Genomic DNA, 24,925 nt, shown 5'->3' on the forward strand with positions numbered 1-24,925 from the left:
AGCCAGCCCTGGATTGGGATGCAGCTCCTGGAGCAAAGTGGGTGTGGAGGTGCTTGTAGTGGGGGTGCTGTCTTGGGAGTGTTGTATAGCTCCAGACTGATGCTGGCTCTGGCTCTCCTGGTAAAAGGCTCCCACCTATCGGTTACGCTGCACAACTTCAGCTGCAGCTGAAGCTGATGAGAAGCATATCCACCCGTCGATCCCTCCTCCCTCTTTTCTGGGACAAGTTGCGTTGGTGCATTCCTGATGTTATCACAACCTTTGGGAGACTTGTCTTGGAAGGTTTTACTCTGAAACAACCTAGGAAAGGTGCAGTGGGGTGGGGAAAATGCTTTGGCCTGCAAATACTGCCCTGCATTGCTGCAAGCCATCCCTGTGGCCATCTGGCCTTACTGTGGCTGTAGGAGACAGTGAGAGATTGGCACGAGCTCCAGATGAAACCACCTGAGCATTCCCAGGGATGATTTTGCCCTCTGCCATGTATGGAGGGGGTGCACCTGTGGGATGGATGGTGGTTGTGCCTGGTTGGAGGCAAAGGATATGTCATGCTGTGCCTGCAGGGAAAAGTACACACTAAACTTGAAAAAGGAAATGTGACAGCACTGTTTTATAACTGGATATCTTAATTAAGAAATCTGAAAAACCTTCTACACTTTTTTGCTTTGCTTTGTTTAAGGACAGAAAATTCAAATACCCCAGATGAATCCATAGATAAAGACAACTTGCCTGAAGCCTGGCCAGGCGTTTGCTGAGGCTTGTATAGCTCTCCAAGCCCTGTGCAGCCCCTGCTGTGAAGTGGCCAGTCCCTGGGAGCAGGCAGCTGTGGCTGAGGTCAGTGTTGTGGGGCTGGGATCCCTGTGTGACAAGTCTTGCCTCTGTGACAGGCTGGAGCTTAGTGCTAATCCATCTTCCTGGGGGCACAGCCCTCCATCTCCAGCAGCTCAGGCCAGCCATCATATTTATTTGTCTCCACATCATTTTTGATGTGCTGCAGGAGAAAAAAAAAAAAAAAAGAAGAGATAGAAACTAAGGAAGGATGTTGGTGGCACAGTGCAAGCTTGCAACATGGCAACACTTGCAGCTTGGCTTGGCATGGGGGATAACATTAGTGGCTCATGTCATCTGTGGATAGACATAGCTCAGGAGGTGCTAGGAACAGAATGGGACCCTCCAAAGCTGGTGGTAGGGGAAGGCCACATACCTCTTCAAAGGGGCTCTTGTTCTTCAGCCCTTTTGCTCCCAAGAAGACCCAGTTGTCCCGGAAGCCCAGCTGGCTCACCTGGCTGCTGCCCAGCTCTGCAAAATGTGCCCTTACTTTGTCATTCATCCTTAAGACAATATAAGGAAGTGTTAGTGTGGTGCCAGGTGTGTGTCTCCTCCTGTCCCCTCTCTGCTGTTGGCAGCAGAACCTCCAGCTCCCTTAGCTCGTTCTGGGGGAGCCAGGTGTTGTTCAAAGCAAACTCACTTTGTGGCAGCATCGTCATAGCTGGCTGTCAGCACAATGGTGCCGCGCTTGATCTGCTGGAGGAAGGTATCCAGTTTGTTGATGTCTGGGAGATAAAAGCATTAGGGGAAAGAAAAAAGGGGGTTTAGCTCTGTGGCAGAGGGAGGAACCTTCTCTGGGTCAGTGGGAAATATCCTGATTGTGCTGGATTTGGGGTCATGGGTCTGTGGAAAGGTGGGCTCCCAGATACTGCATACCTCGTCCTGTGTTCCCACCTGGGCTCTCCTGTAGGGCTGGTGCTTTCCCCCTGCCAGTACAGCAGCAGGGGTGGACTAGCTCCTAAACTTTTCTCACTGACTGTGAAATCTTGTTATATGAGCTTGCTTCCCGGAGACGAACCCGCTCAGCTCAGAGCTGCCTGTTCTGCTGCCATGCCTTCAAATTACTCCTCGTCCTGCGCTGGTGGGATGCTCGAGTCCAACACCCCATCTAGTGGCATAGAAGCCAATTGCCTTCTCCTTCCCAGTGCCTCTCGCACTGTGTCACTCACGAGCAGCCCGTGATGCTGCAGTATGAGTGTTTCTCCTTAAAACTCTAGCGTTAATGAGAACAGGCTGCAAACCCAAGAAGCAGGAAGAGTGATTGACCCCTGGGGAAGGCTCAAACAGCAAAGGGCAAATCAGAAGCACTGTAGGGGTAGTTTAGTGTGTATTTGGGGAGTCCTGCCAAAACTCTGGAGAGACTCAGTGACAGCTTTGCAACAATGGTGGCATTTACAGCACCCTGCAAGTCAATGCCAGCCGGGCTGTGAGGGGGTGCTGCCCCAGCTCAGGACATCTTCTCTATGATAGGAAGATTGTTTGAAGACCACAGGGGTGTGGACTTTGCTGTCACCGAGCTCTGCTTCCAGTGCCAAGCCTTGCTGGGGCTGAGGGCCACATCCCCCATGACAGAGGGGTTGGAACTAGATGATCCTTGAGGTTCCTTCCAACCCTAGCAAGGCTATGATTCTATGCTCTGAGTGCTTCATTCATCCTCCTGTGAAAGGCAGGGAAACAAGCTGCTGCTTAGACACCACCAACATTCCAAAACTGAGTGGAAAGTTGCAAAATCCCAGGATTAGGGTAACTGCCTGATCTCTCTGATTTGTTCAGTTTAGTGGAATGCTATTTTTCACACATATAGGAGAGAGAAGCCAACCTCAGATGTGGATTAGTTAGGAGGACTGCAGGCTCAGTGGCCTCAGGGAAGCTGAGCTTTCCCTGCCTGAGCTGGCAATCTTGGTCAAAGTCCACTAAACTTTATCACTAAACACATGCCAGAGGAGCAGCCTACATAGTCAGCAGCCAGCAGTGCCAGTGTGAGCCCTGGCTGGGAATCACCAGGCAGCAAAGTGACAGCACTTACCTCCAGAGTACATGTCAAACGTGTCAGTTGTCAGGAGCTGTCCGTTCGTTCCTGAAAGGTTAAAGTTTAAAACAGCCCTCAGTTAGTTCCCACTGGGGTGACTCCAGGCTTTGCCTGGTCACCAGCCTGGAGTTCTGCTGCAAGGTGCTTTGCTCTTCCCTTGGTGTGTCTCATATTTGCTGTGATGGTGAATGTCCTGCTTGGTAGAGTTCATGGACCCATCAGGCATGACCCAGGTGGGTTTGTTCCCATCTCCTTGGCAGTGCTTGCAAACATAATTGTGGGTATGCAACCCTTGCACCATTGGACTGATGTGCTTTTGGCTCAGCCATGGTGCTGACCCCAGCTGTGGGGAGAGGCAGATTAGTGCCTGCCCTACTCACCATTCACCAGTGCAATGTTCAGGCCTCTGCCAATGTTGTTTTTCACACTGCTCATGAGGCTGGGAAGGAAAGCAGAGAACAGCAGTAAGTGCAGGGATAGCCTGGAGATGCTGGTGCTTGTGAAGTTGTGTTGGGGCAAAGTGGCCACACATCTCAAAATCTCTCCAGAAGTGGTAGCAAGGAAAACATATTTTTTCCTTCCTATGAATGCCCTGTGGTGACTGTTGATATGCTCAGTAGATGACAAACTTGCCCTATTCAAGCCCAGACCAGCCACAGCTGTCCCACTCCCCCCACGTGCTGCTTACATCTCGTCATTGAAGCAGATGGAGGGTCCCACCACGTTTGCAGCACCGCTGATGATCTTGAAGGCAAAATAGTTCTCGGGGCAGCTTTTCTGGTTCCCGCACTTGTGCCTGGGCTGTTGTTTGTCTGTGATGGAGGAGTGGAGCTGCAAGCCATGGCACTGGCCCCATGGGGGAACACCGTCTGTGTCCCTGTGGGGCTGAGCAGGCCTGGCATGGGCACAGTGGTCCATTAAGTGGGCAGTTCCTAAACTAGTTTCTTGCATGAAAGATTGCCCTGGGACTGGGATCTTGTTTGAGGTTTATGGTACTGAGGTTTATGGTACCAAGGTTTGGGGTGGGATGATCTGGCCAGAGTGCCGGATGCCAGTTCTGGGTGTGAGCAGTGAGACAGCACCACTGATGCCATGGGCACTGCAGAGGGTTTTGTGTTGTGGAGCATTTGGATTTGGCACTCATTTGAGGCAGGCCAGCCTCTTGGGGCTTCTATGCCTGCAGCTTCCCTGTTCTTGGCCAGGGCAGGGACTTGTGCCATGCTGCCCAGACAGGGCTGTGACCAGCTCCCTGCCATAGCTTGTGACTTGAGGATGTTTCTGCGGGGGCATGGGGAATCATGTGAAGTTTTGTGTGCTTGGAGAGCCCACCAAAGACACTGATGCTGTGTGCAGCAATAAAATTCCCCTATTTTTAGGAGGGTGGGATTTTTGCCTTGGGAATGCTGCTCTTGAGGGCAGCTATCACATTTCCACCATCACCCTTGGCCCTGGAGTGGTGTTGTGTCATGAAGATGAAATCAAGAGCAGTACTCACTGTCAGACTTGCTGATGGCACCTGTGGAGGTGGAACCAATGAGGAAGGTTAGACATCCTGGAGAGCTGCTGGCTCTTCCTCAAGCCAGGAGCAGCCATTCAGGCACTGACTCTCCAAAACTGCTCCCTGTGGCTGTAAGCACCCCAGCGCTGCTTCCCATCACGCTATTCTCTGCTGACTTGATGGTGGAGCTGGTGGCTATAGCCTTGGACAGGGACTGGAAGTGCAAATGTTCATGGCAACTACATGTGGCTCAGAGGTCTGGCTTGCAAGGGCCCCCCTGCACCCTCCCTCCTGACCTGCTTGGAATCCTGCCAGTGCCTCACCGATCCAGCTTCGCAGGCTGATGGCTTTCCAGCTCCGATCAAAGTACGTCTGCACGAGGTACCATGTGCCCAGCAGCGTGAGGAACAGAGCCACATACCGGATCAGGCCTGCGAGCGGTGGGAGAGCAGCCAGGTGAGCACAGCAGCAGCATGGGCTGGAGACCACAGCATCCCTCTTGCTTCTTGGGCACTTGGTCTGTGTGTTCCCAGGCTATCAGGTGCAGGGTGACAGTGCTTGTGTGGTGTGGGAAGGCAGCTAACACTCCTTCCTTCATCCTCTAAGAGGGCTCTGATCTCTTAATTAATACCTCCAGAGCGTGTGGCGATGCCCAGATAGGCATTACCCTCCTACTGGGAGACACTATTCATATTTCTCTCTGCATTAAAGTGAATCTGATAATTAGTCAGAAAGCTATGTAAATTCAAGTGTTTCATATGTTCCCAGTGCTGGGAAGGCTGCTATCCCCCAATTAGTCACTAGCTACAGCTGAGCAGCTGCTAATACCAATGTGATTGGCATTTGGCTTTAAAGCAGCGCTCATCGGAGCAAAACGTTCCAGTCCTGCATGGAAAGAGAGTAGAAAAATATACTCATATTGCAGCTGAATGGCTCTTATGGAACAAGAAACACCTCCATAGCCATCTCTTCCCAGCTGCAAAGGGTTTCACTGGGAAAGATACAGCAGGCTGAAATTTATGCAAATCTTTTCAAAACCTGACACTTCTATGAAGTCCCTTTCCCATGGCCCTGGCAGGGGAGGGTCAGGGTAGCTGGTCTTGGAAGAGATTGTGTAAATGAGAAGGAGGCATAAAGAACTATAGGAAAATGGACAGAGAAGAGTAAACCTCTGTCTCCTTCCTTACCTGTCACCCGCATCATGGTCAGGAGAGTGAGGACAGCTGAGGGGATGGCCAATAGTCACCCTGAGGCAGAAGAAAGAGGTAATGTAATGCACACCTGTAACCCACCAGAGCCAGGAAGATATCAGATGAAATAATAATTGCTATGTTTAGGCATATCTGCTGTGGGGTAACTGCTTAGCTGACTGTGGGATAGGAATGCAAGTTGATATAGTGTGCTTCAGGACCAAGGTCATTTGCAACCAAGAGGTGTTTATGATAAATGAAGATCCACAAAGCTGGCCTGCCAAATGGCTGAAGAAGGGAGCCTTGTGAAGATAAGACAACTCTTTTTTGGCTAAAAGTGATGAAACTGAAATAACATAAACTTTAAAATAACCCAGCTTTGAAACAGATTTTTGAAGGCTAGGGTGCCCAAGCAAAGACCTTTGCCTAGTTAACTGCAGTTTTAATGTTAAAGCTGACACCCCTCAGTATGATAATGAGCCAAATGCTAAACATATATATGACTATCTTACTTAACTCTCCACCCAAATCATGCAGAGCATCATCTAGAAGGCAGAGACAGCTGGGGCTATGGTATGAAACCCACGAGAAGAACATCATTTGGGGCACCAGCACCAGTGCCAGCAGGAAGAGTTGCATCGGCAGCATCAGCAGATGGGAAGGAAAGGCAGAGATGATGATGGTCAATGGTCTGTGCTCCTTTCCCTCCACACATTTCATGGTAAGAATTACACCTTCAATATATGGCTTAACTTTTGCTCCATTTCTTTTATATATTAGAAGTAAATCTAATATTTAGGTTTGTGGCTGTGTCAGATGTTACCCAGGATTTATTAACCTGAGATCACCCTGCAGTTAATGCCTTGACACTGGCAGTCCTGAACCTGGCTGTATGTGTTGCTTTAATACATTAAAACGTTTCATTGTTTTAACTTTCTGAACCTGTGTCAGTGAGAGTCCTTATTCAAGGAACTGGAAAATAGAGGGAAATGTTAATTTTGCCAACTAGTTCCAGTAAGAGTCCTGGCACTCTGAGACAAGATCTTACCCATAACATGATGTCTTCAACAACTAAGAGATCGTTAAAGTAGAAATTCCTATCAGGCACATGTGCTTGGTCTCACCCTGATGTTGAAGTCCTGGCTCCTGTGGCACTGGAGCAGGCTGCATTAATAGTGCTTGCTGCATTTTTAAGTCTCTGAACCCTCCCCTGTGACTGTCCCCTGCCCTGTGCAATCTCTCAGTAACGGATGATGCAAAGTAGGTTTCAAATCTTAAGGGCTGCAAAATGTGATCTGAGGACAAGCTGTGGCTTGGTCTTGCCCAGTCAGGGGAATCTGCAGGAACAAGTTCATCTTCCTTTAAAAGCAGAAAGGGAAGAGAAGGGCAGTGCTGCTGAACTGGGCAGAGCAGGTGGCTTTGGGGGTGTTTGGCAAAAATATTTCCAGTTATCCAAGCCCTGTGGTGTCTTCACCCATGTGAATGGGGAGTGGCTGGAATGCAGAGCATGAGGTATTTCCTACCTGAATGAGTCCATCTGCCCCCCTTTCTCCTGCTGTCACCCCAATGGATGGGATAGAAACCTCCCACCCCATGCATCAGGCTCCCAGGGGCTGGGGACCCACTCCTACCTTCAGAATTTGTGGCTGCAGCTTGATGAATGTCTGTCCTGGAAATCACCCTGGAGTCCTAAGGCAAACTGTCACCTGTGAGATGTGAGTTCAGAGAGCCTTGTGTGAACGAAAGCAGCCTTTCTACTGGGGCTTGCCGCAGAAAATTTGTTGAAGAGCCACGCTGAGAGTTGCTTTTCCTGTTTGAAGGGTAAATAAGGAGAAACAGGTTGTAGCAGGGCTGGGCTGAAAGCTGATTTCAGGCTGCTGCGTCACAAGGAAGAAGAGAAGAAATTTGCCCCAGCCCTGCTCCGGGTCCCCTCCCATGGCTTGAATTTGGGGAAAACACCAGCAGCCACATGACTGACCGTAGCTGTGGTGCAGTGTCCTCCTTTGTCCCCCTGGCTAGGATGGACCCACATCTCCCCTGGCTGGAAGGGACCTGTCATCCTCCCTCAGCACCCTGGTGAGATGCCCCCATTGGCTTCCTTTGCACCCTGGGGTAGGTTGCAGCATCACCCTATGGGGCTTTTAAGCAGCCTTAAAAACAAGAAGGAAAATGATCTGCATTGTGAGAGGAAAGATACTGCTTTCCTGTTTGGCCTAAGACCCTGGGGCAAGTTTGCAGCTGGGCAGGGTGCCTGGTGCCCAGCTAGAACAGCAGCCCCACTATGGTGGTGCAGCTGTCTGGAGCCCAGCATATGATCCCTGAAATGGGTTTTAAACCTGTGTCAGAACTGGCATGAACAGGCCCGTTTCACTGAGCTGATAGAAGGGCCATCAGACCCTGAAATGGGACAGCTTAAAGGCTTTGGAGAAAAAAATTATGCCTGTGGCTGGATCTGGAGCAGCAGCATTGGGCTCTTACCTTTTGCTCTTTTCAGCATCGAGTTTTGCTTTTTACATGCAAGGAGCCTTTCCCATCACTGTCTCCCAGCCCAGACTGACCTGGTGATGAGTGTGATGGGAGCAGAAGACCAGCCCTTAAAATCCCTCTTGGCAGGCTACAAAGTCTTCAGAATTGGTATTGGTTTGCCTTTGGAACTTGTTGAGTTCCTTTCCCTGAAATGCCACGAGCAGAACCTGGAGCTGGTGAGGCTTTGGACCTGGGTCATGGCTTTACAAAACTCTCCCCACCACTGCTGGAGAAAATGACCTTACTGGGGCCCAGTGCACAGGGCTCCCTTTTGCCACAGGTGTCTTTTTTTTTCCCTATGCACATATTGATTTCATTGCAGAGGCAGAGAAATGGGAAAATAAACTGATAAAAACTACTGCTTTAGAGAGGGCATATATTTATTTGAGCTATTTATCTTCGCCTTAATCCCAGGTGAAAAATTATTGGGAAAGTCCCTGGGTGATGAAATTCCTGAAACTTGACTGCATTGCAGGAGGGTAGCCCTGTCCTGGGATTTCTATTTTATATTATCTTGTAATTGTTTGGATTGAGCTTTTGGTGGTGGCTTTTTTTTCCCCCTTTTTGCCAGGGCTGTGCTGTAAAAATATGACTGTGCCCTGGGATCTGCCAGGAAGTGACTTTCGAGAGAGGGAGAAAGGAAGGAACAGTGGTAGGTGACGGAGTTATTTGTCTAATAAACCTGAAACCTATTTGCTTTAAAAGCATTCCAGGAAAAGGTTCTCAGACAAATACTGCTAAGGAGATCTGTGGTGTTGCAGGGCAAAGGCTCCACCCCGAGCCGGCTCACACTGAAGTGCTGTGTGGCAGCACTGAGCTACTGCTGCCAAGAAGAGACCTGGGCAGATCCCAGCCCTTGTGGGGAGGTTTTCCAGCATGTTTCTTCCCAGTGCTGCAGAAAAACTTCATTTCTCTTTCCCAGCAACTTTTGTCTTAGTTGATGGTGTATTCTTCTGCTTTTGAGCCTCACGTGTCCCTCTCTCTTCCAGTAGGTCCCTGACAATGAACAAGACATCATTTTATTGTGGGGTTGGGATGCAGCTCCAAAGAAGGTGGCTGCCAGATGTCACCTGTGCCCAGACCTGGTGAGTCACCCCTCCAAAAGTCAGGGGTTTCCTGCAAAACTGAACACAGGGGTGCAGAGGAGGGGCCTGTGCAGGGTGGGTATGCATCCACTGTGTGTCCAGGCTGGTCCCACCCGGAGAATGGAGGATGCTACAATGCTAATCTGAGTCTCAAAAGGAGTCAGTCTGGCTGATCTTCACCAAGCTGCTCAGTAAGAGAACAGTCTTTACTGGAGAGCTCACAAAAATGCTTGGCCAGCTGCTGCATCCACCAAACACCTGGAGAGTCTGGTGGCAAAACTGCCACCAGCACAAGTCAATAGTTAACCAAGGTGTGGCCCTGATCCTGAAACAGAAGCCAAACAGGATGCACAGTGTGGCGGGCAGGGGTGTGGGGCTGGGGCCAGCTGTGATGGCAGAGCCCCATTTAGGAGCAGGACTGCAGCCGAGGTGGGACATGACACTTGGAGGTGCTGCTGGGAAGGTGGTCTGCAGGGCTGGTGCAAAGGGCACAGAATGGTTTTGGTGCCTGCTCTGAGTGCAGGATGCCTGCTGCTGCCAGAGGAGCATCACCCACCTGTGGCTGGCACCAATTCTGCCTCTCACTCTTATTTGTCGTTGCAGCCGCTTGTCCACTTCTCTGTACATGTCACTGAGCACGAAGCCAAATAACTATGAGCTCACCTCTCCAGTGAGGTTTCCCCAGGCAGTGAAGAAAGAGTTGCAGCAGTGATGAAAGATGGAGGGAAGCAGTTGTATTTTGTGCCCTCCAGCTCAGAAATGGTGGCTGGCAGCTTGGCAGGGATTCCCATGCCGTGGATTGCAGGTTGTACCAAAGTGGCTTGTACCAAACTCCAGAGCAAAAGAGGGACACAAATGTTGGTGATCTGCTCTGGCCAACAAGCTGTCTGCTAGGAAGATGTGGTTCTTGGGGCTGAAAGCACACAGTAAGCATGAGCCATGTGGCAGTCCCTCCATGGGGCAGCCACGGTGAAAGGAACTGGTTCTTAGTGACTGCACAAATAGGAGCACCTTTGGCAGGTAGAAAAGCCCTGGCTACCAGCATGATGAGGGCTCCCAGTCCTCAACCTGGGAGGCGTCTGGACAGCCAGGGTTGTGCATAGTAAACGCCCTGCAAATCTATCCAAACCCATGATAGATAAAAAGGTTTGACCTGGTTTGCACATCACACAGCTGATGCCACCACATATCCCACAGAGGTGGAAATGTGGATTTAACCCTTGCCATTAACACAGGGAGGTCATTGGTTCTGTCTATGAAACCAGCACCTCACAGAAAGGATGCCATCACATGGGGTTTATCCTTCATCTCCATGCTACAAGGAGGAACAACTAAAACCTCCACTGGACAACCTGCCAGCAAGTCAGGGCATAGTGGGCCACAGTGCTTGGGAGCAGCTGTCCTGTGGGAGAGAAACAAGCCCTTCCTGTGGCTGTGAGCTCATGCCTTTCCTTGGGAAGTTTTCTCCGCTTTGGCACTTGGTTTTTTATGGTATCAGAAAAGGAAAACCTCTTTCAGGGTGGGCACCAGCCTGACCTGCTGTGCTAGCACTAAACCAATGCATTGTGTTTGATGGGGTAACGTGCCAGGTGGTGGGCAGCAGCAATGGGAGCAGGTAGGCACAAAGGCAGTTCAGTGTTCCCTGATATGGTATAAATCTGGAATAACCTGACCCATTGGGGGTTCCCTGGGCTGCATTGCAGGTGTGTGGGCTGCTCCTAAGCACTGCTTCACTGCCTCTCATGGGCAGGAAGCTGGAGGCTCCCTTTCCAAAAAAAGCACTTATTTATCCAGCAACAGTCCTGAACTCCAAAAGAGTCCTGAGTTAACTGTAGACATAGATTTAGTAATTTTTCTTTTTAATCATTTATTGTTATAATTATGTTTCTGGAGAAAGAAATCACTCCTTGGAGACTCCAGCCCTGCAGTCAGTGCTAGCGGCCCTATGCATTTTCCAGAGCTGAACCTCATTTACCTGGCAGCCAAGACCAAAAGTGTTTCCATTCCTTTTTCCTGTTTCTTTGCCATCCCTATAACTTAGAAGAAACAAACAGCTTCTCCTGGAGCTTTTAAAGCAATTTTCATCCAAAAGTGGAGGGGATGTGGGGCTGGCAGTGACAGTACTGCCTTTGGGGCTGCCACTTGAAGAAGAATGATCCCTGCAGAACCAGTGCTGCTCCTTGGTCCTTAGTTAATACCCACAAAACTCTGTCCTGAGCTTTTCTTCGCTTCCTCCAAGCTCTGGTCCCCAGTGCTGGGCAAGGTGTACAGGATGCAGCCTGTGAACCAAAGGAAACTGTAGCCTCTGAACCAAAACCTCTCAAACAGGCAGCAGAAAAGCAAACATAGGTCTGGGCTTTACATGGGGATAATTATTGCCCTTGGAAGGAAATTTTAGCTTGTGGTGAGAGTCTGGGTTTAAACAGCACAGACTAAATCAGAAACCTCCTCCCTCTCTGGGGAAATATCCTTCCTATTAGTTTGTTTAGCTGCTGGCAATAACTGGCTCGGCTCAATATCGAAGTGCCCCAAGAGCTGCAGCATGCAGCTCTGCTCCATTCCTCGCTTCCTGCCTGTGCAGGAGATGGCCCATGGCATGGGGCTTGTAGTGCCCTGGAGGAAGCCTGTTCCATGATGAATTTCTCCTCCTGCTTCAAGGACCTGAGGCCTCCTGGGTCCTTGATGGAGATGTTGCTGCTGCTCGCAAAGGAAATGAGCAAAAAATATCAGCAAGGCCAGGGGGGGCCTCGTCATACCAATGAGGAAACCTTGTGTGAAGTGCTTCTGCTCTCTGCAAGTGCACATTTCAGCCAAGATGATTTTCTGAAACCACAGGAAAGGATGGGGAGCTGTGTGCTCTTCTCATGGGACATGGCTGTGACACAGCCCAAGTTCTGGTGCTGGCGTGGTGCTGGTCTATCCTGTCCCTGTGTCCTGCAGCAGCCCAGGTTTTGCCCATCTACTGTTGGACGAGCACAGCAGAAAGGTTCTTTTAAGTCACACATAACACATCAAGTGCTGGGAACAGGGTGTCAGCTTGGTCTCAACTCAGTGAGTAATTAACTGGTGCAGCACAATGGAATTAGATCAGCTTCATCTGCAGGCTCCCCCCAGGAGGTTTCTGCATGAAACAGAGAAATTATGGAAAAAATGATAGCTGTGACATCAAAAAGCTGCCAGGCTGGGGAATGAATAATCTGTGGTACAAAGCCACTGTGCTGTGATGAGCAACACAACAGGATCGTCAGGAGCGAGCTGGTGGATGAGGATCTGCTCTCTTCCTCCTTCTCATCCTTGTCCTTGTCAGCCTACTGCTTCTTTGCCAGTGCTGGCTGGACCTCAAGTGGGTGGTTGGGAGCATTGGGGTGCTAGTAGCTCCTGCCAGAAAACCCAGTGGCTGCAGGATTAGCTTTCTGGGAATGTTTCCTACAAAAGCTCAGCACAGAGGGAAAACTCCCCCATGAAGATCCCTTGTCTGTGGGGCTCTGCAGTGCCTACAGGGGACATGGTGCTTTTCAAGGTGCTTGCTGGGATAACTTCATGACTGCTGCTTTGCAAACTTTGTCCTGAAAAGTGCTGTGGCTGTATGGTTTCAGACAGCTCATGCCAGGCTAAACCATGTGCTGCAGAAGTTAGATGTAGCACCCTTAAAAGGAAACTGGCTTTTATTTCTCTATCTAGTGTTAGACACCACTTGCATCCCCTGCACGTGAGAGGTGGATGAGGATGAGGGTTACCGTGCTGTCCACACCTCCCCACCTCTGCCACCATTGTGGATTATTCCTCCACCAACAACCCATTCTGCTCTGGTACTCACCTGTCCTCTCTCACTTTTGTGTAGGTTAATGAACAGCAGCGTTTTGCTGACCAAAGAGTGAATTATGCCAGCAAATTAATGACACATCCCATAGGCCTCCCTGGCAACTGGATGCTGCCTGAGCATCCAGGTGAAATGAGAGTGAGATTACCTTCTGCCAGATGGGCTGGAAGAAGAGATGTGTGAGGACAAAGTTTGATAGCAGGGATGATATAGTGACATTGGACAAAAAAAGGTGAAAAAGCCGTTTCACGGGAGGAGGAAGGTGATGCTTGGTCGGCAGAGGGTTTGGTGTGCTCAGCAGTGCTGGCTATTGGGGGTGCTGTTGGGTAGCGCATCCACCGCAGCCGCGGCAGCACAGCACACTGGTGCAGGCTTTGCTGCTGGGAGTGCAAATAAATAAAGGAAATCAAAACTGCTTTTACCATTAACAGAGAAAGGAGCTCTGCCCTGCTAAGCCCCCAGTCTGTGGGCCCAGCACAGCCAATCTGTTTTTATTGTTTTGTAGGACTCCTCTGCAACCAAACGATGACAAATACCAGGAATTAGCAGAGTGTAATTACTCCGAATTAGCTGAATTCACAGATCATAAACAGCCATTGATTATTCCTAATTTCACATTTTTAGCATTCTGAATTGCAGCAATTATGCCTGTCCGAGGGAATTAGCTTCTCTTTCAACCCCTCAGGTCCCTAGTCACTGCCCTTCCTTTAAGATGCATTTTACTGCTGAAAAAGAGGACATTTAACACAAATCCCTCTCAACTTCTCCAACAAAATGCCTCCCTTCAAGCCCCAAATCCGTCTGGCTCTGCGGCCCAAAGGATGTTCCTTTCCCTGCTAGCTGCCTCAAGACAAAGAGAGGTGCCTGGTGTGACCTGTAGCCCCTAGGCCACATGTCATTTTGCCCAGATTTGTTGCACAGGAATTAGCAGCCCTGGCTTTTCCTGCAGATGTTTGAAGGATGCCCATGGGAAGAGGCCTGGGCAGCACCAAAGCTCTCTGTCCATCTCCTGTTGTGGGTTGGTGCCATGCAAGCAGTGCTCTTGCTTTAAGCATCATCTCTTTTCTGAAACATGGTTGCAGGCCAGGACATGATTTCCAAATGCTAATTTGCACCTCCAGTGAAACTGTGCAGGAGGCCTCTGTCTCCTGCACCGTGACAGCTGCACCCGCCCCAGATAAGATCTGTGAGAGAGGGTGGCAGACCTCGGTATTTTCTTGTTACAGACTACAAGCAGTATTAAAAAAAGGGATGTAGATATAAATTATATTAATATTTGCACGGGAAATTTCCAACCCTGTTAGTATTATATCATTAAATTTGTTTCTTGGGCGCAGGCAGTGATTTCATTACAAAGTGTAGTGGAGCGTAATGCCAGCTCTGCAGCACTGATTCGGTCAATTAATGACAAGAGGGAGAAAGATCCTGTCATTTTCTGATGGCAGAGCCTTTGGAACTTTTACTTTGCCCCTAGTAAATTCTGAGGGACGGTGGGTGACAGCCCCCAGCCACATCCTCTGCACATGAATATGCTGGGGTGTTAGGCTGAGTGCTCCGTGGCTGTGCGAGAGGAGGAGAGGATGGGTTTGCCGGCTCCCTGACACGGGCCACAAGCTCCAGAGTTATTGCAGGCTCTTTGGCCTGACCCATACAGCAGTTCTGGCATTTTTATCTATTTGGACATGATTTGCCCACCCTGGGCTAAGGCGGTGCAAAGGGAGAAGATCCAAGAAGCTTCTGATCCAAAGCACTTCCCACTGCCAGCATTGGGTGGTGAATAATTTATTCCAGGCAGTGGCTGCAACCACCAAGCAGCAGCAGCAGAAGTTTTTTATTGCACCCATTCCTAGGACATTGAAGAAGGATTATGCATGCTTCCACCATGCCAGCTTTTTATTAGGTTGCAGGCAGGGGTTAAACTGATCCTTGTCAGCACAAATATAATGCCCAGGCTGATGGGAGCAACACAAATTGAGGACAAAAGGTGGCTGCTTTTACCACTGCTCTCAAGAATCCTCTGCTGCTTTACTGCATCGTTTGCTTTTTAATTGAGACATTTCCCTCTGGTCAGGGGATGTCTTTCCTTCTTTTGCCAATGAGGTGCAATAAATAAACAGGCAAAGACACAGGCTCTAAGGAGAGGTGAAGTGCAGAGGGCCAATTAGTGGCTGCACCAAAGCCCTTTGAATCTCCCTGATGGCACAGTGGCACCAATTTTGGTGCACTTTCCCTGAGCTTGGGGCACACGCATGTCCCATGGTGGTGAGGGGTCTGCAGTCATGAAAATCATATAGGTGCTTCATCTATTTGTCACCTCCACTTTTTTCTACAATACTCAGGTGCTAGTAGAAGGTGATGGTTCTTGGTGCTGGGTCAGTGGGGTGAGTTTATTTGTGGCCACTTCTGATACACCTGTGTCATTGAAAAGCAGTATTTGAAGGAGCATACGGCAGTCCTATGTGCTGGGCTGGACAGATTTGCTTATTGGTTATGGCAGAGCTGGACTATGGGGATGCATCATCTGAATGCTCCAAGACTGCCAGATACTTGCTGTAATTAGGCAGAGTGAACATTATGGGCTATCTCATGCTGGGAACAGCAGTGGGAAACAAAGTGACATTGAGTGAGCAAGCCCACAGGTGGGGATGTGGTTTGGTGGGGATGGAAAACTGTCTGGGCCCTTGGCTGTTCTCCTGGCTGTACAGGATTCCTCACTGGGGTGATGTGGAGTGCCTCAGCATGCTGATTGGCTACTGAAGTGGACTTTTTTGAGGTTCATTTATTCCTTTATGCTTCCCCCAGGAAGAACTCCTACAGGCCAGGTCTAGCGTATGTGACAGGGTTGTGCAGAGGCTGCTGGCACCTGGTGCTGGCAGTGGTGCCATCAAATTGCAGTAAATTATAATGTAGTTATTGACAGATGAAGCTTTGCTGGTTTGGTGGATGAGCAAAGCTTTTAGAGCCAAACCATTGCCCTCACAGGGACTCCTTTTTGGGAGAGAGAGCTGCATTCTCATAAATGTTGTGTTAGCAGCCCATGCTGGTTTGAACATCCTCCTTTGCCACAAAGATTGGGTGGGGGACCTGCTTTCCAGCTACACCACTATCAGAAAGACAACAGGCACACACATCTTGCAGAAAACCAGAAAAACCTAATGCAGCCTCCAGGTACAGGTATAGCTCTTTGAGACCACAGTGAATTGCCATGTTGCTCAGATGAGTAAAGAAGGGTGGTTAAGCAGGTGAACCCACTGCCCATGGGTGGTAGGTAGCTTGAAGCAATGTAAAAGCCCTCTTGCCCTCAGGAGTCATTGCACAGGCTGCAAATTTCTAGCCAGAGCCAAAGTGCATTGGATCTGGTTTCTCTGAATATGGTTTATGCTAAAGCACAGCCTAAAGGCCTGTGTCTGCCAGTACAGTTCATGTGCAGCCCTAAAATCTCTGCATGCTGTGGGAATCTGGCATGCAGCCACCATAGCTTGGGGCTGCAAGGTAGCCAGGGGGTAAATAAGGTACTCATTCAACTATCCTGTTATTTTTGTTTGCCTACAGTAGTAGCTGATTAATTAGCTATCTTCCAGCCCCACTCCTCCAATCTCCCTGTACTCACAGCAGAGGAAATCCTGCCTTCGTGCCGCTAATGGACCTCACTGATCCAGTAAACCATTGCGGTGCAGACAAAATGTCTCTTTAAAGAAGTGTAATAGAAATTAAAACTCTCCACTGAGAACAAAGCCAGTGGGGCTTTTTGCATCTACTGTTTTTATTGTATTCTGTAACATTTGTAAAGTAGATCACCTCTCTGAAGAGAGCCTCTCTGTTCTCCCAAGCCGTAATTCCTAGACTTCTTGAAGATTTTTGTTCACAAAGGAAACAAAAAGGTAGAGACGCGATGCTCTCTGACATTTGAGCGCGCTACTGAGAACCTGAATTAAAAGGGACAAACTCAGAAAGTATCATTTATACAGCAACCAACTTTCAAAAGTCACCATCTGCTAAGAGTTACCACCTGGTGCAACTGTGTCTTTATTGTTAGGCAGAGAATAGGAAATAACTCGGGGAACTCTTCTGCACCTGCTGGGTTTTTCTTGGGGTCGTACACACACCGAACTGCGGTGGCCGGTGTGCCGCGGGGTGCCTATTGCAACTCTCCTTTTACTCTGGCTCACTACAGAATATAAATCTGAATACAGGGGCCATTAGGAGGAATGGTTTGGGGTTGTTAAAGTTATAGCATAGTGTCAGCTTTTTGAAAAGTTTAAAGGGCAAAAGAAATTACCAGAGCTGGAACAAGTGACCTGGCTTGGGTTTATCTATACATATAAACCTGATTTTTTTCCTTGCTTGCTGCTCACCTCCTTGCTGCCCACCCTATGCCTAATGACATTTCCTGGCCTCCCAGAGCCCTTTCTAAGTTTGTTTTCCTGTTTCATCATACTTGATCACAATATCGTCAAATTCTTTGCCCTCTGCAACTTGACTAGCGCTCACCTTGCAGTATTTTGCCTCCTTTTGGTCTTCCACTGTTCCTAGTCTCCCAGAAAGGTTGTGAACTTTTTCATACTAAACTTTCACATCAAATTTTATGTCTCTCACCACTGTGTGTTCAGATGATGCATAGTGTAATTTAATCCTCTCTGCTGCAATGGCCACTGTTGCCCTCTCTGTCTCTGCAGTCACGGTGGTTTCTCCTACCTCTCCAGGCACACGACTCAACTATGGCAATGCAATTGGGTGCATCATTTCAAGTCTTTGGTTTCTTGGAGTGAACCAGGAACTGAACTACATTCATGAGTCATCATCTGAAAAAGCGTGGAAACACTTGGGCAAGCTCTCTCTGCATTGTCTGCCTTGGATTTTATACCACAGCATCAGATACTGGGAAGCTGCAATGGCTTTTCCTCACCATGTTCCCCGTCACTGAGCAACATTTATTAGAATCAGCTTGGGTCAGATGCAAGGAAGCAAGGCTGGGTCTGAGATGCAAATAGTAAACATCATGGGAGAAGCAAGCTGATGCCCGGTGAATTAAATGAATAAAGGAAAAAAAGTGCAGGTTTCTTTTGTGTTTGTGCTGTCACTGAGCCCCATCACTGCCAGTGCTGTTGAGGGGTGTGATTGTGTTTTGAGCTGATGCACCAACACAGACCATGTCAGGCAATTGTCTTCATCTCCCCTTTTAGGACTTCAAATCTCTCATTCCCATCCCTCAGGAAGCCACTGTGTCCTGTCTCCTTTCCAAGGTCTTGTGCTGTTGCAGGGGCTGAATTGGGGATGGTAGAAAGTCTTTGGTGCTGTGTTGCTTTGTGTCTGGTGGGGAAAAATATCTTATGCTATCACCCTCAGTTACCTCTTCCTCTGTGTGTTTCTAGCACCATGCTGGGCTTTGGAAATGAGAGTGCCTGCAGTCCTTGTTGACTCGCTTTAAGGGTTTTAATTGCATTTAATCACAATACTCTAATTAACGTTTGGAGGCTTTATTTGAGGGCACTTAATAGATTAATTAGTTAAATTAATTGTGGTTTGTTCTGTACAGACATACCCTTGGTTTTTCAGAAGGACAGCCAACACATGCTTTGATGACAAATAATTCCAGCCTGACCTGTGTGTCTGGAGTGCCTGAACCTCTGGGGCTGGTGTTGCAAGATGTGGGCCCAAGGGTATCTTCTGCTGGATTTCTGTCATCATCATCATCATCATCATCATCACTCATCCAACCAAATTCTTCACAGAAAGAGTGATTGGCCATTGGAATGGGCTGCCCAGGGAGGTGGTGGAGTCACCATCAGTGGAGGTCTTTAAGAAGAGACTGAATGGGGTGCTCAGTGCCATGGTTTAGTTGATTAGATAGTGTTGGGTGATAGATTGGACTCAATGATCTCAAAGGTCTTTTCCAACCTGTTCTGTTCTGTTCTGTTCTGTTCTGTTCTATTCTATTCTATTCATTGAGAAATGAAATAACTCTAAAAGCCAAATGGGAACCTGGTGTGAAATACATAACCAACTTGCACAGAGGCAATTGCCATGTCCAAGAATGGTCTGTTCAAGGTAAACTTACATTGTAAAGCTTCATTTATGTAGAGAATAAACCTCAGGGAGTTTCAGAAAGCAGGGTGAAACTGTCTTGAAGGACACCAAATAACATCTCCAGTTTCCCTTGTAAATCAGCTGCCTTGGGAACCTGCATTATCATTTCATTGGTGACCTGCTTTGGTTTTTATCACCAGGAGAAATCTATGTGCACTGAATTGTCTACAATCCTTAGATGGAGGGGGATTGAATGAGCTGGGATTTTGTTTCTTTGTTGAGATGAAATGTAATTATGCTATGGGGTTTGCACGGTATGTTAAATTCTGCCAGTATTAAAGTGTGATACAAGTTATAGAACTGTGCCAGTTGCTGGAGATTTATGGAATAAGAGGTATAATTTCACACTTCACTGCATTTTACTTTGAAGTTGGATGTTGACGTGATTTTCAGTTGTTTAGATGTGTTTATTTAGCCTTTACTCTTGGTTAAGGCAAGTACTCTGAGGGATTTGATGAGTGAAAGGCTGCACTCGCTTTCCTCACTTTCTGAAAGAGGTGCCCAGGAGAGTGTGAAGATCTGTGCCCTGGCCCCAGTGCCCTTTACAGTGATAATGCACCAACATTTCAAGTATTACTGTCTTAGAGTGTGAAAAGGCTTTCTTCTGCCTGCTGTATTTCAATAGTTTATGTTTTCCCAGTAGGTTTGCTGTACACAAGAGGATGCTCATCAGCGATGCAGTTCAAAGCCATCACAGCAGCAGTTTGGTCCTGGAGGGAACGGATGATGCTACTAGAGGAAATGGTAAAATTTGCAAAGCTGTAAATTCCTCCAGAGGTTTTTAGGCCAGACTGGCTAAACATGAGGGGCACTTGTGTAACACATGTTAAAGACATTCCCTCATGACTGAGGCAGTGGAAGATGCTGTTCTCCAGTCAACAAATGGCATTTCTAGAGCTGACTGCTGGGTTTCCTTACAGCTGGTCTCTGGTGTTTGACTCTAGAGATCTGGAGCCAAAGTGAATGGTTCTCCTTAAGAAGCAAACACACACCCACATTCACATAGTGTACAGCTGTGCCAAGCAGGTTGCAAAGTGCCTGCACTTCTGTCTGTAGCGCTTTGAAAACTGTCTGGCTTTGATATCCATTAAATTCTACGCAGGGCAGCACTGTGACCAGTTCATTTTTAGGAATGATTCCATGTGCCATCTGGTACTGCTGGATAATTGCCTGAAAAAACTTAGAACAAATTATTTTCTTGCAGCTCCACAAGAAAAAATTGCCCTTTTTCCTCACTCCTTTTTTTCCACCTCCAGCAGTTACTGAGCATCCATTCAGGAACTGTGTGGAGTAGTGGTGCAGCTCCTGTGGCATGCTCCCCTTCAAGCTGCCATCATGGCTCTGTCATCCTCAGGAGAGGAAAGTCCAGATCCATACTGAAGACAGTCATATTTCTTCAGCTCACAAAATACGAGCCTCTCAGGATGCATGCACTGTGGTGGGGAGTTGCTGTTCCTAACACCTCAGTAATTCTTTCCTGAACAACATAACTTTTAAGGCAGTGTCAAACTGCCAGTGAATGTCCCAGCACATTATTCATAGAATCATAGAATCATTTAGGTTCATCCTAAACATCATCCAGTGCAACTGTTAACCTAGCCCTGCCAAGTCCACCACTAAACCAAGTCACTGAGCACCACATCTACATGTCTTTTAAATACCTCCAGGGATGGTAACTCAACCACTTTCCTGGGTAGCCTTTTCCACTGCTTTTCAACCATTTTAGTGAAGCAATTGTTCCTAATACCCAATCTAAACCTCCCCTGCAACAACCTGAGGCCATTTTCTCTTGCCCTGTAAGTAGTTAACCTGGGAGAAGAGGCTGACACCAACTTTGCCTCAACCTCCATTCATAGAATCACAGAATCACAGAAATACAGAATTAACCAGGTTGGAAAAGACCTTCAAGATCATCAAGTCCAACCTATCACCCAACACCATCTAATCAACTAAACCATGGCACTAAGTGCCTCACCCAGTCTTATTTTAAACACTTCCAGGGCCGGTGACTCCACCACCTCCCTGGGCAGCCCGTTCCAATGGCCAATCACTTTCTTTATGAAGAATTTCTTCCCAACCTCCAGCCTAAACTGCAAAATTGTTCTAGAATCATAGAATTTTTGGAGTTGGAGGGGGCCTCAAGGATCATCAGTTCCAACCCCCCTGCCATGGGGACACCTCACATTAGATCAGGTTGCCCAGAGCCACATCCAGCCTGGCCTAAAAAACTCCCAGGGATCCCTGGGCAACCTGTTCCAGTGTCTCACCACCCTCATGGTGAAGAATTTCTTCCTAACATCCAATCTGAATCTACCTACTTATACTTTTTGTTCCATTCCCCTTAGTCCTATCATTATCTGACACTCTAAAAGGCCCTCACCTGCCCCATTTTCACCTCAAATCCCAGAGCACCTGGGCTCTGTTTGAGTCTCCTCCCCCCCCAGGTGTGGCCACTTGGCCCTCCCCACCCACTCCCCTTTTTAATCTCCCCCAGGAGAGGCAGAAGCCCCAAGCTGAGCCCATCTGGGCTGGAGGATCCTCCTCTCATCACTGGTGAGTGCCCATGGTGCACACTGGGTGACGGTGGTGGTGACAACAAAGGCCGGGGGGCCTGGTGGCCCCCCGGTTAGGTAGGAAGAATATTGATAGCCCCTCCAGTATCATCTATGGGTGCTGGCTTGGCCTCCTTACTGGGGCTGAGCTCCTCTGTGTGGTATCTTGGCTGGTGAGGGTCTTGTCTCTGGCTCTGGGATGGTTGCAAAAATGGTGGTGGCGGAGCAGGAGCTGTTTAGTCATTTGATGTTATGCTAATTACACTATTTTTACCTGGAGGCCCCTTGAGTCTGCTCTCATCGTTCAATAAATCTCTGCTTTCGTGCCTCATTTACAGACCATTTCTTCCCCCTCACTGCTCCTTTTCAGACATAAGGAAGGAAAAGAGGAAAACCAATCAAGCATATCTGGAAAATGCATTCACTTATCAACCAACTCTGAAGAGGAAACCTTCAGGAAGAGGGGCAGGTTGGAAAGTGAGAATCAATTCTTATGTATCACAAGACAAACTTCATAAAGAACAGACAGACAAAGACTGCATCTTCTCCAGTGTGGTTATGTTTCCTGGTGGTAAATGCAGAGGAAAAAAAGTTCAAGCTGGCTTGAAAATCTCAGTCACATTTCTCTACAGAAGGAATCACTGAGAAAGGGACATTGTGATAAGTGAATACACATCCTTCATACAGAAACACAGAATTAACCAGGTTGGAAAAGACCTTCAAGATCATCAAGTCCAACCTATCACCCAACACCATCTAATCAACTAAACCATGGCACCAAGTGTCTCATCCAGTCTCTTCTTAAACATTTCCAGTGATGGTGACTCCACCACCTCCCTGGGCAGCACGTTCCAATGGCCAATCACTCTTTCTGTGAAAAACTTCTCCCTAATGTCCAGCCCTTCCCCTGGCACAGCTTGAGACTGTGTCCCCCTGTTCTGTTGCTGGTTGCTTGGGAGAAAAGACCAACCCCCACCTGGCTACAACCACCCTTTAGATAGCTGTAGACAGCAATAAGGTCTCTCCTGAGCCTCCTCTTCTCCAGGCTAAACAACCCCAGCTCCCTCAGCCCCTCTTCATAAGGCTTGTGCTCCAAACCCCTCACCAGCTTTGTTACCCTTCTCTGGACACATTCCAGCAACTCAACATCTTTCCTAAACTGGGATGCCCAGAACTGGACATAGTACTCAAGGTGTGGTCTAACCAGTGAAGAGTACAGGGGCAGAATGACTTCCCTGCTTTTCCTGGCCACACTATTCCTGAACCCAGTTCCTGCAACCACTCCCTGTAAGACTTGTGCTCTTGATCCTTCATCAGCTTCGTTGCCTTTTTTTGGACATGCTCCAGCACCTCAATGTCTTATGGTGGGGGGCCCAGAACTGAATATAGAATTTAAGGTGCAGCCTCACCAGTGCCAAGTGCAGGACAATCACTTCCCTGGTCTTGCTGGCCATGCTCTTCCTGATGAAAGCCAGGGTGCTCTTGGCCTTTTTGGCCACACTTCTGGCTCATCTGTAGCCAGCTGTTCACCAAGCTCCCCCCAGGCCCTTTTCCTTAAACACTTCCCAAAGTGTGTAAGCATTGTATGGAGTTGCTGTGAGCCAAGTGCAGGACCCAGCATTTGATGCATGCTGAAAGCAATGCTGCTGGCTGTGCCTGGACAACTGCATCAACATGCACTGCACAGGCTTCAGACCAAACCATTGCCTGGGCACTTGTCAGCATCTTTGTCCTTTGAGTGACTTTCCAAGATCTGACTTTAAACCACTCTTCAGGAGGAACACCAAGACTCTTCTTTTGGATAGGGTTGACTAAAAAAAGTGCCACATCCAAGCAGTCATTGGTGAGCTTCCAGCATGCCTCAGCCATAAAGCTTGAGTGTGATGAGACCGTTCCTGGAAGAGCCATCTCATAATGCAGTGTTGGAAGGGAGTTACAGGAAAGGGCCACCTTGTTCTTGGCTCTGTGTCCACAGGAAGACAGCAGGTTTAGGTGACAGCAAGCAGCTTCCTGGCCCTGTGAGAGTCTTAAATATTCCCTTGTAAGGCATTATAGGGCTTCTGCTGTGGAGCCATCAGCACTGCCACTCAGGCCCCAACACCTCAGGTGCTGTATGTGTGGTTCCCCCAGAGTGTCCTAGGGCTCTCCTGCCTGGCCCTCTAGCGCTCACATGCACTTAGCTGGGTAAGCACCAGTATAGATACAATCTATAGATACTGTCTGCTGGCAGTAACTCCTGGCTCTGCCTCGGAAGAGGAGTCCCTGAGCAAATCCAGCTCTGGGTTAAGATGAATTGAAGCTGCTTTAAAATAAGGGGAAGGGTTTCTGCAGAACAGACATCATGGCCATAGGTGAGCACTGTGCCTCCCTGCTCACTCTTTAGGGTGTTTGGTGCCTCATCACAGGTAATAACTATTATTAATATGTGTTTTCATTTTTTTCCCCTCCACTAATTCCCTGAATCCATCAGCCTTTTCTGGTAATGGGATTCCTCCCTTGTGCCCTGTTTCATCTGATTTAATATAACTTCATGGGGTTTGTTATCTCCTAGAAGACTTTAAACTTGGAAAGCATTGCAATGCACCAGAAAAGGCAGGGTGGAGCCCTGTGGGGTATGTACACACAGAGCCCACTTGTTTGCTTCTGCCACAGAGATCCCTCCAAGCCAACCCACACACGATGTGCTGATACCACATTTCACAGCAACATCTTAACTACTTAATAAAGACTCACAACTGCTTTCTTTAGAGAGCCTCTGTCTATAATTATTTTCTTCACAAAGTAATTTTGGCTTTTCAGGTAAACACCAGTCTCAGCAATTTCCACTTTTAATATACAATTTGATTTAGGACTAAACATCCTCTGCCTGCTAAATAGGTATTTATTACAACCAAGCCTGCCTGACACCCTTCCTCACTACACAGGTTTTTATCCCCCTATATAATATTCATCATTCAGGGGGAAAAAAAATGTTACACTACATGCCTGAGGGGGGCCTGAGCACTTTAACAAGGTTTAATTACAACATTAGCAATGTGGGTGAGGCATCCAAGTAAACAAGCCATAAATCAGACCATAAAATGAGCAAAATAACCCCTTGCCATCCACACTGACTGCAGATTGCGCGAAGCAATGGTGTCCTGGGTGTTGGTCTACACTCACTGAGGACCCCAGGAAGTTTGCAGACATGGGTGCTGTCAGGCTGGTTACATGTCCCCCACCTTTTGTCTCCCCAGGACCTGACCCTCCTGCTCCTGGGAGTGCAACACTCCCAATCCCTTGTTCCACACAGGACTGAGGCTGATTGGGTGCC

General features: G+C 48.3%; 1 protein-coding gene and 1 long non-coding RNA gene across 3 annotated transcripts; one reads left to right on the forward strand and one right to left on the reverse strand.

Annotated features, from left to right (window-relative positions):
* Positions 1-585: 585 nt before the first annotated feature.
* On the reverse strand, positions 586-7,343 carry FAM3D (FAM3 metabolism regulating signaling molecule D). Its single transcript, XM_068154233.1, has 10 exons — positions 7,174-7,343; positions 5,540-5,599; positions 4,676-4,783; positions 4,350-4,370; positions 3,543-3,666; positions 3,235-3,293; positions 2,852-2,902; positions 1,466-1,550; positions 1,202-1,328; positions 586-988 (listed from the first exon to the last, which is right to left on the reverse strand). Exons 2-10 carry the CDS (start codon positions 5,553-5,555, stop codon positions 899-901), a joined length of 681 nt encoding a protein of 226 aa, XP_068010334.1. The 5' UTR covers positions 5,556-5,599; positions 7,174-7,343; the 3' UTR covers positions 586-898.
* LOC137449102 (uncharacterized) lies at positions 3,660-24,664 on the forward strand. Of its 2 annotated transcripts, XR_010989311.1 has the most exons (6): positions 3,660-4,808; positions 6,080-6,263; positions 9,058-9,153; positions 19,701-19,804; positions 21,555-21,613; positions 21,983-24,664. It is a non-coding gene; the product is annotated as an uncharacterized lncRNA (long non-coding RNA). The 2 variants fall into 2 exon arrangements; XR_010989312.1 differs by lacking the exons at positions 19,701-19,804; positions 21,555-21,613; positions 21,983-24,664 and adding an exon at positions 17,677-19,499.
* Positions 24,665-24,925: the final 261 nt, after the last annotated feature.

Source organism: Melanerpes formicivorus, unplaced genomic scaffold, assembly GCF_026170545.1.
Source record: "Melanerpes formicivorus ecotype bairdi unplaced genomic scaffold, bMelFor1.0.p_v2 SCAF_28, whole genome shotgun sequence".
Taxonomy (NCBI): Eukaryota; Metazoa; Chordata; class Aves; order Piciformes; family Picidae; genus Melanerpes; species Melanerpes formicivorus.